The following is a 15,496-nucleotide window of genomic DNA, read 5'->3' on the forward strand; positions in this document are numbered from 1 at the left end:
CGTGACACGAGCTGTGATCGAGGGAGTAGCGGTGCCAAGCTGGAATTATCGACGTGGCTCTGGGCCAAAAAGGTTGTAGCGTAAGTTGTAGAAGGTTGTAGTGTTTGGTCAAGTCCGTGACGCTGGTGGTCCAGGGTGTGGCCGTCGACCTCAACTCATTCGTCTCTGATGCCGGTGTCCTGAACTCCATCAGCGACATAGCACCCCAGCCTCACCGGTTCAGCCTCACTCCGGGTTCCGCCGCTACTTCGAGTGCCGACGAGACACCCCAGGGACTATCGTATGTGCTGGCCTGCCTCTGAAGGGTGATCCTTGCTGGAGTGCCCAGCACTGCCGTGAGAGGCTGTAACAAGTCCAAAAAACCTCGCTCGAACGTCGCCGAGGTCAACGGCCACACCCTGCACCACCAGCATCACGGACTTGACCGAACCTCCATGGCTCCTATCGCCAGTGCGATGCTGACACTACAACCTTGTTGGCCCAGTGCCATGTCGATAATCCCAGCTCTGCACCGCTTTTCCCTCCATCACAGCTCAGGTCATGCGCCTCGAGGGCTCGTGCCATTCGGACCGATACATGCACATCGTCCCCTTCTTCCTTTCTGCACTGCATGCCTCTTACATATGACATGGGTCCCCTTTTTAGTTTTCTTTTTTCTAAAAACTACCTTCTATTGGTCTTCTTGGTGGCGAATTTGACTCTCCCTTGGGTGCTTTTTCTTAAGTCGTCGTGGCTCACAGCACGTCACCACACTGTCATGCACATTTCACCACATGCACTGTTCAGAACGTTTGCGAGTTCATTGTTCCCCACCACTTGACTTGTGTGCACTTGCTCCATCCGCGTTAACCTCTTGATACTTCATCACTGCATCGCCCTACTCATGAAATCCGCCCCCAGATTCTGTTGTCCTTTAGTGTACTCTATATGGAAGCAGTATTCTTGCAAGGTGAGGCTCTATCTCATTATTCTGCCATTTGTTAGCTTAGTTTTGCTCAAAAACTCCAGGAGCTGGTGGTCTGTTTGCACCTAAATTGTTTGCCAAATAAATAGATGTGGAATTTCTTTATTGCCCATGCAAGGGCAAGACATTCCTTCTCTATGGTTGAGTAATTCCGTTCTGCATTGTTAAGTCGCCTGCTAGCAAAAAAGTGCCGGATGGAATCTCTTGTCTTTCTCTTGCAGGAGTACTGCTCCTAAGGCGTTATGGAGGCATCATTGCGTAGCACAAACTCCTCCCGTATGTCTAGTGCTAACACCACTAGCAGATGTGCTAAGCTTTTCTTTAGCACTTCAAAGGCTCTTTGTTGTACCCCACTCCACTAAGTTGTTTGCTCCCTTTTTTGTCAACTCTATCAATGGTCCAGCTACGTCAGCATACTGTGGGATAAATTCTCTATAAAATCCTGTAAGTCCCAAAAACGATTGTGCTTGTTTCTTTGTCTAATGCCTGCCCACTGCTTCTATTTTGTCTAGGGTAGCCTCCTGGGGCTCAACTTGTCCCATTGCCAATTTTTGTCCCAAATGTGCTGGCAGATACCTATCCCAGTCTTTTGGTGTTTCCTGACACATCCTCCTTATCATTACCTTCAACATTCCGTTAAACCTCTCTACCAAACCATTCGCCATCAGGTGGTATGGAATGGTTAGCTTTGGATCTGTGGACAACAGTCTATTTACCTCCTTCATAACCTCCGATGTGAAATTCGAGCCTCTGTCACTCAAAACTTCCCTGGGCACACCATACCGGGCGAATATCTCCAACAATGCTTCGGCCACCTGAATGGTATCTACCGTTTTCAGCGCTACAGCATCAGGGTACCTGGTAGCTACGTCCACTAGCATGAGCACATACCTATTTCCTTTTCTGGACAGGGGACTAATAGGCCCTACAATATCAATCACTACTCTGTGAAATGGCAGCTCAACAATGGGCAACTTTCTTAGAGGCGCCTTTCCAACACGTCCTTTAGCCATCGTTTTTTGGCATACGTCCCATGATTTCACATACCGTTTCACATCACTCTGCACCCCTATCCAAAAGAACTCTTCCGTGATCCTTTCTAACCTGTGATTTATTCCTTGGTGACCTGCCATTATGCTATCGCGCCCTATCTTCAGTACTGTATCCCTCAGCTCCTTCGGGACCATCAACTGTAGTGCTTCCCTACATGAACTAAACACACACTTCTGGTACAATAGGTTGTTCTTCTTTATAAACTCCACTACTGTCCCACTCATTTTCCTTTGCACCAGTTCCCCTATCTCTAGTTCACACTTTCGTATTGACTCATCCTCTTCCTGTATTTTTTAAAATTCTGCTGTGGTTATATTTTATCCATTAATGGCTGTAACCTGCAATGCTGTCAGAGGTTTGGCACTACTGCTTGCTCGTGTTTGTACTGCAGCTGCTACGTCTGTCTCTCGCATCCCCTCTTTTGGCGCTTCCGAGTGTTCTTTCTCTTCCACGTCCTTCCCTGTCCTCTTTCAATTTGGGTCTAGGTCATCTGCCTTCCTCACCCCAAGTACATTTCCCACAATCAAATCATAAAGGGAGTCCTCCACACATCTAGCTGTAACCAGCCCTGTAAAAAACGGTGTCGATATTTGAATCTGTGCCTCTGGAAGATAGTTAACGGACTTATCTACCAAGATTACTGGTTTAAAATACCTGGTCATGCTTTCTGGTGGCACTAGACTCCTCCTTACTAAAATGATATTGGTTCCTGTGTCTCTCAAGACTAGCTTTGCATCCTTGTCCCTCGCCTTCCACTTCAGGCCCGTACTGCTCTCTCTGTCCATCCTCTCTTGACCTCGTTATACATGCCGTCTTACCCATGGATCTAGTCCTGCATTCGTCTGCTCTGTGACCTTTTTTTTTTTTTTTTTTGGCACAACTGGCACACTACCACTGCTTCGTGACGATTACCTCTCACTCAGCAGTTCACCGCTAAGTGACCTAACCGGATACATCTCAATCCTTGTGCCTCTATGAACTGGTCTGTTTGTTCTGCCATTTGCTCCACAGTTTACAGTTTTCTCTGTTTAAGGAATATTGCAAACTGCTGCTACACCTGGCAAGAAATTGTTCACCCATGACTTTGTCGCGAACCCCTTCATACGTTTTGTCTGTCTCGGACAGCTCTATCCACGTCTCAAAATAATTCGTTAGACGACACGCACACTGCTTGCCTTTTTCTGAATCTTCAGGCTTACATGACCTAAACTTCTCCCAGAACCCTTCTGCAGTCAACCTGAGTCTCTGCAATAAAGTTTTTTCCCCCTTGTCATAGTCTAGTGACTCTTCTGCTGGCATACGCCCGAAGAGACTCGCAGCCTCGCCCACTAAACACAGGCTTAAAGCATTAGCCCACTCGCTCCTCTCCCAGCCTTGCCCAGCTGCTGCCTTTCAGACCGATGCAAATACGCATTCAGGTCCTCCCTCTGCTCAGTGAAAGGTGCCATCAATTTCCTAGGGAAAATCTGTATTGTCCTGGAAGAAGGTGAGTTAGTTGATGCTGATCCGGATCAGGGTGTCTACCAACCGGGAAAACCGGGAACTCTCAGGGATTTTGAGTAATCTAGAAAAACTCAGGGAAAACTCGGGGAATTTGTGCCTCTATCAGGGAAAATTAGCTGTAATTTTATTGGAAGGGTCGAAAGTTGCAAAAGTTCAGCCTGTGCGCGTGATCGCATGCCCAATCTTGCACGGGTACAAACGTATCAAGGGTGAGCTTCCCGCAATGGCATGCCACTCTACACTGCCACTGGCTACAGCCCGCATCGTTGGGAAGAGCCAACCAAAGTTGCAACCAAAGTTTCGAGAATGAAAGTGAGGGCACAGATGGCACAGGCAACACTCGAACGGCAGCAACTTAGTTGTGGTCGCCGTGTGTTTGATACTACAGATCACAGCACGAGGATCTGTTCGAAAAATTGAACAAAACACTGTACAGCATTCTAAATTTCAGTCACTGCTATATATTAGTTCTGTGGAGTAGGTGTCAGAACTGCGGAAAATTTCGATTAAACGAGTGGGTCTGAAAATTTAGTCAGCGACTTACTTTCCGCTGTGTGGTACTTTTTTCTTTTCTTTTTTTTTCTGTTTTGCTTTATCTGCTTCAAGCGAGGACCGCAGGTTCTTGGATATCAACCTTCCAACGTTCATAAATTAAAATGGATGCAAACATCTCGATTGCATGGTTTGATTCACAGATAAGTGCGGCTGCTTGGCCTACATGTTTTGCACATGTGCAGCATTGAAAAATGTTTTGGTTATAGTGCAGTGCCGCTTATAGTGTGGATATGTGCAACTTCAGCGACTTACACTATAAGTTATCTATGCTACACAAGCCTTCAGCGCAGTCACTATGAATGGCTGTGCCTTGTCACTTTCACTATAGCTTGGCATCCATGACAATATTTTAATAGCATGAGCATTTGCAGTTATTAAGTGCTGCTGTTTTGCTCTCATTGTTAACCAGCTAGATTTGTTCCCAAATGGAAAGCCCTCTTTTTAATTTCATTTTGCAAGATGCAAACATCTTTATTTTGTGTTATGTGATTATGGTAGAGCTCTGGGATCACTCCCATGGTATTTCTAACCGTTTTGTTATTTCTTCCTTTTTTTCTTCCTCACAGCTGGCGCATGGCATTCGAATGCTTGCTGTGTTGGCAACGTCCAAGTGCAACGTTTCGAGTGTGGGTATCAGGGCTGCACAAGCTCTTTCAGGCCTTTGCTGTGGCATTTCAGTGGTTTGTCTAGCAGCAGCATACATGATGTCTATGGTGTGCTGTGCAGGAAGGCTTGCACCTGCTGGAGCAGTCATTGGCCTTTCCATCTGCCCTGCTGCCTCACCACTTGTCTGCACTGCTCTCAAGTCCACAGCTGATGACTCTTATTACTAACAGGCGCCACCAGTTCCTCTTGCTTCGATCTGCACTGCAGGAGCTTGTCTCTGGCCAGAAGCAGGACCATAGTAGGGCAGTCGACTGGCTGAAGGTAGGTTGTGCTTTTGGACATGGTGAGATGAGGCAGGGTAGACATGATGAATTCATTATGAGCCACTCTTTTATTACCACGATTCGTAGCAACTCTTGATACCCTTAAACATCAGAACTCCACTCTAAAGACTTTGGGAACCCTTAAATATTTGTCTGGTGCACAAAAACATTTGAGTTTTGTCTTATGCTAAGCTAAGCAGGTTTTCTTTGGACCTCCATAGGCAAAGTCTGTGCAGTCCAAAAGTCAAGCCATTCCAGTTATGTTGGTAGCTTTCTGGTGGTTGGCGGAGGTTCGGGTTTATTTAAGCCTTTTTTTCTTTGTTTAGTAGTAGTGTGCGAAAACCAAATAAGTTTGCTCCTTGCTGAATACAGCATTTAACTTCAAGCTGTCAAACATAATGTTTCTTTGGGGCTCGAAGGTGCTTTGTAATGCACTTGAAAGTCTTAAAATCCCTTAAAATTTATCCGCAAAATCTGCTCCAGACAGTGACCAAGCACCGCATCTGATAGGCAGGCTTAATACCCGTTAGACAGACATGTATAGTGCCATGACAAGCAATGTTCGCTTTATATTCAGTGTGCAGTCAGATAGCAATAGCAATCTCTGTCCTTTTTTGCTCGTCCTGAGCGGCGCTACTAGCCTCAAACAGATAGCAATACTTCTTACAGAGCATACTCACCAACTAGCATCTTGGTTGCTTCTTCACATGAGAGCTCACTTCACTTGATTCTAGTGCATAGTCATGCTTGATGATGGCATTGTTCTTGTACAACATTTAGATACAGTTGAACCCACTTATGACAATACTCAAGTGCCATGAAAATTCCATTGTTATAATTGGGTTGCATGAAAAAATCAAAATAGGGGGATGGCACAGCTGCTGTGAGAAAACTATAATGGCGGGTAGGCCAGTGCCCCTACCCACTACCTTCCTCCATCCGGCTACTGATTGTGTTCACTCGTTTAACTGCTTCCTGGGCGCTCTGATCACGTGTAACAAGCCGCAGCTGTCAGCATTAAAGAATGGCACTGCTATAGCAACTGAAAAGAGGGGCCACCGGTGGCAAGCGATATGCGAGCACCTGCGAGGCATCGCTTTGGTGGCCCCAAAAGGGGCCTTAAAAAATTGCAAGAAGGCTGCCATGGCAGCCTATCAGCTTGACAAATCCAGAAAAAACTTTGAGGCGGGATCGCCACAAGCATCTTGCCACGTACTTCTCACTGGCTTGCACGAGAAAACCCTATGTCCGTCAGCCTTGCATGCTTTACACGAAGCTTGCCGACATCCATCTCCATGGCATCCAGGTACTCCAAGTAGTGCAGCAGAAGGTTCCTCACGGAAACGAAGCCCCGGAGGGACAAAATGATCAGCCAGCCCTCCTGTGAGACAACGTTGAGGCAGCTTGCCCTATCGCATCATCGCTGCCGTCGTCATCATTGCTGTCTGACGCAAGCACGTTTGCGACGATCACCATCGGTTAGAAGGACTTAGTTTCCAAATCTGTAGCCATGCGCTTTCTTTTCACTGGCAACGTCGTGCATTGCCGATGATCAGCGGGCGGTTCAGCCATCTTACATTTCGGTGGAAAGTCAAACGAGGCTGAGAAACCGTGTGGCCAGGAACGATTTCAACGCAACCAACAAAGATGAACGCGAGCGATTAAATTGTTTGCAGAACTGCCCTGAGTGAGGAGCCAGCGAGCAACATGCAAACAATCTGCCTAATCTGCTTGTGACGCTGTTGGCGTGGTCCATTTGTGTTTCGGAGGGAAGGGTGGCATAGAGCTATGGGCGCAGCCCATTCTTGTTCAGAGGGGTGGAAGGGCTGTAAAATAAGCGCGCAGCAGCTGTTGGAGTAGCGGCCCATCGTACAACGGCTCAAATTTCTCTTTTTCTTTTTCTTATTTTTTTTTTTTTCCTTTCAAAGATTTCACATTTCAGTACCTTTCGGCTTGGACACCTAGCAGCCAGACTTCATCGTTATAACCGATAATGCGGCATCAGGGCATTGTTGTAAGCGGGTTATTTCACCTCAAGAAAACATACAAAAGTCAACAGTGCAGCAGCTTCTCATTGTTATAACCAATATATTGTTAAAAACCATGTGGTTATAAGTGGGACTGTATGTATTCATTTTAGGCTAATAAGTATGGTCGACTTCCGTTAATTTGACTTTGACGGGACTGGTGAAATTGATCAGATTATCTGTCAGACAGAAAAAACACCAAAAAATAGTGCTACTTCGTTTGGCGAGATTTCCCCGAGTCTAACATGCCCCTGAATTCAACATGTGCCCACTCTATATGTGTCCAAAGTAGAAAAACAATGTAGAAATGCCAATAAAGCTCCTAAAGAAAGTAGATATATAATGCACACTCTATTTTTTGGCAAGAAAGATGGTCTAAATAAATGTTGCTCAACAGCAGCAGGTTTCTAAAGTAGCTTCGATGCAATACATTTGTGTAATGCTTAAAACATACGAACGTTGCAAAGGCAGTTTTGGTGTTGTGCAAGCAATATCCGGCCCGAATTTCTTGAAAAGAAAAAGCCACCTGTGAGAATTGGGTAAATACTGTAATCAGACATTGTGAGCTACAGTTATTACTTCCTAGGGAAAGACGTAAGCAGATGTTTTTGACGAGAAATGACGTGTGTTCAACACATTCTTTGACCCCGGAGCTCTGCCGAGATAGATGCTTCTATAATGTCACAATGAGGGTCAGGCACGTGCATGCTCACTGATCAAGTTCAAGTTATCTGGCAAAGGCCAATTTTAGGATCGAAATAACGAAAATTTTGGTCCATTGAAGTGCTTGGGTGCCAGCAGGAACCTTCTCTGAGGATCGAATTAATAGAAGGTGACAGTATTACTGCCTGTGCATTCATCCTCTGACTGAAAGTCCATTTGTTTCTTTGTGATAACAATGGAACCAGTGCAAATGCAGTTACCGTATTTTTCTGCATATAACCCGCCACCACATGTACCTCGCACCCCCAATTACAACAGCCCTGAAAGAAAAAAAATATCAGCACATATGATCCGCAAAAGTAACTGCATAAAACAACACTTAAATTTTTGCAAAAACCATGTCAATTTGCAGATGCACGACTCGTCCACATCGTATCTTTGGCCGGCAACTCTGTTCGCCCATTCTTCAGCGATGCTGATAAAGCTGGATTTGCACGCTGGACCCTCGCGCTCTCCCAAACAGAGGTTGAAGTCATAGTGACTGACTCCCAACAGGCGTGCCGCAACTTTGCTAGCGGCAGAATTCATACCACTACGCTCCGGATCATCAATCAAAAGCCGCCAACAAGATCAGTCATGATCATCTGGGCGCCAGCTCATCAAGGCATTCCTGGCAACGAGGTTGCCAACCACGTGGCTCGAGATATGACCCACCGAGCTAGATGCCGAGGAATCTGAACCCGAGCGCATGCACCCTCTAGTCTCGTACCAAGGCATCACACAACAATACAAGCTAACCCGCAGAACATATGCTCCCCCACACAAGTTACTACCTAGAAAGCAGGAGTGATTCCTCCGAGCTCTACAGGTTAATACATTCCCCCAACCAACCAAAAATCACCTCATAGACCCTACACAATTATCTCCGCAATGCCGCTTCTGCGGAGAGCCCGGGTCCCTCAGGCACATAGTAGGGGGTTGCAGAGCGGCACCATTAAATCCTCCGAACCCTTACCCCACTAACGAGCTTTGGGAGAGAGCCTTGGCCAGCTCCGACCTCGAGGATCAGCAACAGCTGATTGCGAGGGCCCAGGACGGGGCCCGAGCTCAAGGCATTCTGGAATGAGGACGCCTCTCCAAAGCTGCATTCACCCAATAAAAATTTTTATTCTCTCTCAGTAATGTGGTATGTAATGTGAATTGGATCACTTCGCAGCTAGCATTCACACAACAGAGGATCACAGTGTGGACGGAGCAGCTATTGCATGAGCCAAGACGATGGAGTAAACGTAAACGAGCCAAAATTCCCAATTATTATTTGAATCATCACCGTATTGCGAAGCACTTTAACGTGTGGCCTGAGGAAACGCCACGGGAATGGGTGACATATAAGTTTGCTGGCGGCACGTGCACGATTCGCTGACTGTAAATGCAAAATGGCACCCAGTAAAGAGTAGAATAAGCGACCATGAAAGTGGGGAGAAAATATCTTCAACATGCAGGAGTGGAGAGAGGGTAGGGTTCCCTAAGAGATGGATGGATGAATGGAAAAATTTATTGAGGTCTATCGGAACGTACACTAGGACGTAGCGGGCTGCTCCCACATCGAGACAGACAGGCCTAGCCTCTCTGCCCCGTCGCGGGCCTGAACTAGGCCTGCGACGTTGGACTGCCCATAGTTAACAAAACTTTAAATAGCCAAAAATCTTGCCTTGAACTGTGGCATCACAACAGTGTAGCACATAATGCCGTGAAGCCACAGTTCAAGGCAAAATTTGCATATAACTCACACCCCAACTTTACTGTTAAATGTTTTGAATTATCAATACAGGTTATACGTCCAAGAATACCATCACTTTCTTTCTTGATTGTAGATTCCTCGAAGACCAATCTGTTTGAATCTGATTTAAACAACACGTGTTATCAAAAAGTGGGCCATACTGAGGTCTTCAGTAGTGATCAGCTGGATATCCTGGCCCTGCTGTTGCTTCTATATGCGCACAGTGTTCTCTCAATCTATAATTTTGGCTCCTTCCAGTCTGACATCAAATACTACCAGTCTTGTCTGCATATTCTTCTTGCATCCTGTTTAATACCACGTTGGTACCATGAATCGGGACTCCTGTAAACAACTAACCTGTCTAACAGCATTACCAGTGTCCTGAAGCAGGTGAGGTGGCCATGGTTTGTCTTGTAGGCAGCACGTCCTGTGCTTGGCCAGCTGATGTCATCCTGGCTGCTCAATGAAGAAGAGGAGCGGGAGAAGAAGGAGCGGGAGCATAGCCTCTTCCAGTATCGTACTCATGCTGGTGAGGAGAGCCAGGAGGTATTGGATGAGCAGCAGCGCCAGGCTCTCTTCCCTAGCTATACACAGGTGAGCTATACACAATGAGGCTAATCATTGTAGCTGCATGAATATAAGGTCAGATTTTAATGTGAAATTAGCAGAATGACAAAGCCCATCACTTTTATACGGAACCATGCTGCAAATAGAAGGTGAGATTTCTTTCTTCTTCTTTGTCCATTTTCATGCTTCATTACATGTGGAGCTCAACCACTAAGCTTCAGAATTCTGCAGAAAAGCCATGCTATTGATGTCTTCAGAGGTTTATACATCAGTTTGCAAAGGTTTGATTGCTGGCACCACGTTCGCATCTGGGTTATTAGGGGCATGTGCTTGCTAACACAGCTAAAAAGAGAGTGTAGGTACAAAGGGCACCTACATATGCTTTCAACACCTCAGAAAGGGATGTTCTTCATCTTCATTTTGGTGTTCTGTGATATCAAAAGAAAAGTCTACAGCTATGAAAAAGGAGAGAGCTTGAGTTGGCAGTGCAGCAAGAGCATAATGAAAGTAGCGAAGGCACGTGCTGTCACCTCTCCACAATCGACCTCATTCCACCATGCAGTCCAATACACCCAATATGATCTGTCCCAGTAAATGTGCACGCGTCCCTTTTAGAGCAGCATAGAGCCGTGGGCCATCCATGAAACTATATTTATTTATTTATTTATTTATTTATTTATTTGTTTATTTATTTATTTATTTATCTATTTATTTATTTATTTATTCATTTATTTATTTATACAAATACACCACCCAAATCCGGCATTGTAGGGGAAAAGAGTATAAATAAGGTACAAAACTAAGTCTAATCAAGAGAGGCATATGAATAATATTGTTTGACACAGCACAGGTGATCAGCTTTCATATAGAAACACATTTCCTTGCACTAGTGCCATTGCACTCAGTTTTACACCAAACTTGTTTGTTTGTTTGAACTTGTTCTGAGTGGGAGCTGTGGCCCACTGAATGCTCATGAGATCCTCAGGCTTCTGGCTTGTAGCTTTTGTGCGCTGACAGTCATCACAGCACTGCACATACTTTGATATGTCAGCCCGAATGCCCAGCCAGACGAGCCGTGCTGAGACACATCTCATGGTTTCGAAAAATCTGGCATGGCCTGCGCTTGAGTGGTAGTGTGCCTTCTCCAGTGCCAGGTGTCAGAGGGGATCAGGCAGCCATGGTACCTTCTTGTTACTTCTTTGCTGAACCAGCAGTCTGCTTGGCTCCAGTTCTGTTTTCTCTGCCAAATCATGAAGAAGACTTTGGTAATCAGGGTCCGAGCCTGGAAGCCTAGTTCCTTGGGCCACGGTCTTCAGTTTTGAGAGATGGCTGTCAAGAGCTTGTTCTTGGATGAGCCGTCCTGTGTCACCTAAGAGTCTGGCACTCTCTTCCAAGGCTACCGCTACTTCCTCAAATGTAATTTTCAGTTCAGGTTCTGGAGCAGCAATGGCAAACTCTCTCATGCAGACTATCACTTGGGTGGTCTTCACACTGAAGAAGGGCTTTGCTCAAGGAATTTATGGGTACATTTGCCAATCTCCATCTGTGCTTGATTCAGCAGCTGAAGCCCTGCAGTCGTAGCACCCTACGCCTGACCCTGGGTGAAGCTTGGTCAGTGCTCAAAGGACAAGTGGTCACAGTGAATCTCAAACTTGGTAAATTCAAGGTAGGCCCTGAACTTGTCCACTGCCCATATTACTGCAAGGCACTCCCACTCCAGGACAGTATAATAGCTTTTGACCTCTGTAAGACACCTGCTAATGAAAGAAACAGGCTGCAATTCATCAGGGCCAGCCTGCAGTAGCACAGCTGCAATGCCAACACTGCTTGCATCAATTTCAACCACAAAAGGTCGATTTAGATCTGGAAGGCCCACAATTGTATCCTGAGCTAAGGATTGCGTGAGTGCAGCGAAAGCCTGCTCTTGGCTCTCTGCCCACTGCCATGGCTCATTCTTCTTCAGAAGGTCCGTGAGCGCAGCTGCTGTCAGTGAGATGTGTCGGATCAAGTTCCTGTAATAGTCAACAAGCCCCAGGAATGCCTGAAACTGCTTAATTATGATGGGCCTTGGGTAATCTAGCACTGCACGCACCTTTTCCTAATCTCGTCTGCACTGCCCAGGTGAGTTGATGTGGCCCAAGAACTTAAAGGACTGATGGCACACCTGTATCTCGTCAGGTCGTAAGGTCAACACCTTCAGTATATTGCAGCACTTTACTTGCCTCCTCAACTTGACTCTCAAACATCTTTGAGTAGACTGGAACATCATCTAGAAATGCCATAGTGAAGTGGTGATTGATTCCCTATAGCACATCGTCCATCAAGGTTTGGAAAGTTTCCAGGCCACCTGCCACCCTGAAGGGCATCCTGACAAATTCAAATGTACCCTGATAGCAGATGAAGCCCGTCTTTATAATGTCGGCATTGCAAACAGGAATCTTAAAAAGCCCTTGGGAAAGATTGGAGTTTGAGAATCACTGAGCTTGGCCAAGTTATGTTAGAGCCAGTCCATTCGAGGCACTGGGTAGGCAGGTACTTTGGTTCATGCATTCAATGGTCGGTTGTGTATAGTAAGCCGGTAGCGTCAAGACTTCTTCGCGACGAGCACTGGGCGCTAGTACAAGGACTGCGGCTTTGCATTATAACACCCTGCTCTAGGAGGTTATAGACGCAGCCTTCATTGATTTTCTGCTTCTCAGCATTCACTGACCATGCTTCCATCTCACAGGCACACTATCCCCTGTGCCTATGCAGTGCTGAGCGAGTGCGGTACACCCAGGAATTGTAGTAAACCAGAGGCTTAAGTCGTCAAGCACTTCCTTCATGCTTGATTGTAGTTTTGTTGCTACAGCATAATGCTTGCCTTCAGTTGGAATGCTAGTCCGTTTGACAGGACCTGGAAGAACTTCTTGGAAGAAGGTGTGGAAGTAGTAAGACTTTTCATCTTCCTCTATTGCAAGCACTGTGGCTGGACCCTTGTCGTGCTTAGTGAATGGCACAATGCAATGTGAGTCAGTGCCAATAGTCCATCCACCTAGTGCTACATGTATAGAGATGCTTGTTACACTGAAAAAGTCCCTGCCGAGAACAATGTCCCGAAATAAGTCTGGCACACACAGGAAGCTCTGGTTGCGGCTGCCTGTAGTCCAGTCGATATTGCACTTCAGGGATGTGGTAGACTGGGATCAACCTGTTGCCAGGCGGAGTGCACGCACTTGCGTCGCCTGAAAGATGAACCACTACTGCTGCTGTCACAGAACTTGCCAGAACTGCCTTAGCCACCATCAGCTTTTGTCTAACTGCTGCCGCAATTTGCTCACATTGCATGGTGAAGCCATTAGTTTGCGTCAGCAGATGCTGCAGCCACTCTTCAGGCACGTCCACTGCCTCCATGTTGATCCCAGACAAGTCCCCACTTGTTACAAATGACAACAGGCTGACATGTTCGTCACAAACACTCCCTTTATTGCTGCACTCTGCGACTCTTCCCCTATGCTGTCTACATGGTGTTCATCCGTACACACCACATGTAACACACTGTGCACCACCCACGTCTTCCTTCCTCTCTCACAACCGTACTCATGCCACCTTGTCCTTCCCCTGGCAACTACAGTCAACCACATGCGCACCGCCTCCGAGAACTGCACCTTGCCTCACTTCACTTGGAGCTCTCAGTCCACTTACGCTACTACTCTCTCCTCACAGTGGTGTGAGCACAAAGCTGCACACCGGGAATAAAATGCACCCATGTCACAATCACACTAGCAAATGAGGAAGCTTTGGAGCTTTGAGGAAGTGTGTTACAGCTAGTTTTGGCTTCCTTGAGCTTTTATTCACATGGCAAACTGGTGTTGCATCTGACTGATGTGGCTCTAGTATTGTGGTATGTAGGATTGGTTGCATTCAAGGCCTGCGATCTTGCCTGCTACAGGAGTTTGAAGACAATGAAGATGGACCTGCACAGACCGAGAAAATATTGCCAGTGGCACAAGCAATTGCCTTCAGTGGCAGTGAAGCACTGGAAGTGTGGCAAGCTTACTGCCTGCTTGCTGACCCCAACACAACAGAAAAGAAAGCTGACTGCCTGGGTGCTTTGATGCTGCGCCACGAGGCACTGCGCAGCACTTTGCAGCGGCATGGAGCTCACCTGGGTAAGGTGATAATTTGTGTATGAAGCTTTCTGTTTTGTTTCATTGGGGGTCTTGGGTGCACGCTTATAGTAACTTATTTTCTTGAAAAGGAACATTTTGGTCATCCACCTGGGATCAGCTGTGTGAGAAATCATTATAAATTTCTTGAAACTTCCTCCCCATTGCAGATTTCTGCAGATTTGATTTGCCGATTCTTCTGAAATTTGTGTTGTGGGAATAGGGAAGGGTTCAAAAGGCAGTAGAAACCCTTCCACCTCTCCAATTTTCATTTGTTATACATGTGCTCAACATTCATGCTGAACTAGTCTCTGTAAATCAACTAGCCCAGCAAAATACCACGTTAGTGTTTCCTTGGTTTATTCAGAGTTCTCAGAGGCACCCCTACAGTGTGTAACTAACAATCTGACAGAGTTCTGGTCATGTGACTGTTATGTTGTGCTGTTATGTTGGGTGCCTTGTGTGTCAGCCATGTTTGTTTGCAGTTCGAGCAGTTCTGATGTGTTTCTGCTTTTGACCTTAGCTGTGGAGCATTCGGCTAGGGCACACTTTCTCTGGCTCTGATTTAGAGTAGGCTCGCTTCCATGTGACTTTAGTTCTTGCATTGTGGAAACCAATGAACTATACCATTACTGGCATTTTTCTGCTCTGAGATTACATTGGTCCTTTCCAACTGGCATGCCATATTGTACATTTTCTCTGATTCTGATGCCTTTTGTACATGCAGATGCAATGCTAGATGTGGCCTTGCAAGGCTGCCATCTGGTATCTTGTTGGTCGTTGGAGTTGGGCCTAGACACAGCTCCCCTGGAGCAGGAAGTTCTGGTGGAAGGTAAACAAATGAAAAGAGGTCACGATTCAGGCCACCAACTTGACCTCTACCATGATGCTGATCTGCAAGAGACATCTCTATGTGAGGGTCCCTTGCGCCGCTTGGTGACAAGGATTCAGGACCTTCTGGTGGAGTTCCCTGGGCATCCAGGTTTGACTAAGGTGTGCTTCTCATCAATGTGGTGTGTGTGTTGCAAATGGAGAGAGGTAACTGTACAGCAGAAATGCTCAGCTTATAAGCAAATGTAACTTCCTGAGCTTGTGCATTGAAGGAAGAATGTGCAGACAAATAACTCTGGAAATTACAGTATTGTCACAGTAACACCGCCTCACATTAAGCAAATGAGTAACAGGAATGGGGAAGCAAAGTGTTTCACAGTACTGCAGACTTCTGTTAATTAGACCCTGGTTTATTAGATTTTTTGGATAATTTGATCCCGGCTGAAGGTCCCAGCTGGTGCCCTAACATTTCTAAT

General features: G+C 46.2%; 1 protein-coding gene across 1 annotated transcript in view; it reads left to right on the forward strand.

Annotated features, from left to right (window-relative positions):
* LOC142585886 (midasin) overlaps positions 1-15,496 on the forward strand; it is a 344,435-nt gene that overhangs the window by 239,737 nt on the left and 89,202 nt on the right. Inside the window, exons 49-53 of the mRNA XM_075696967.1 lie at positions 4,642-4,701; positions 4,802-5,002; positions 9,892-10,068; positions 13,973-14,192; positions 14,917-15,182. Of these exons, the coding sequence (XP_075553082.1) occupies positions 4,642-4,701; positions 4,802-5,002; positions 9,892-10,068; positions 13,973-14,192; positions 14,917-15,182 (924 nt within the window). The remainder of the gene's footprint in view (positions 1-4,641; positions 4,702-4,801; positions 5,003-9,891; positions 10,069-13,972; positions 14,193-14,916; positions 15,183-15,496) is intronic.

This window comes from Dermacentor variabilis, chromosome 6 (assembly GCF_050947875.1).
Source record: "Dermacentor variabilis isolate Ectoservices chromosome 6, ASM5094787v1, whole genome shotgun sequence".
NCBI classification, from domain to species: domain Eukaryota; kingdom Metazoa; phylum Arthropoda; class Arachnida; order Ixodida; family Ixodidae; genus Dermacentor; species Dermacentor variabilis.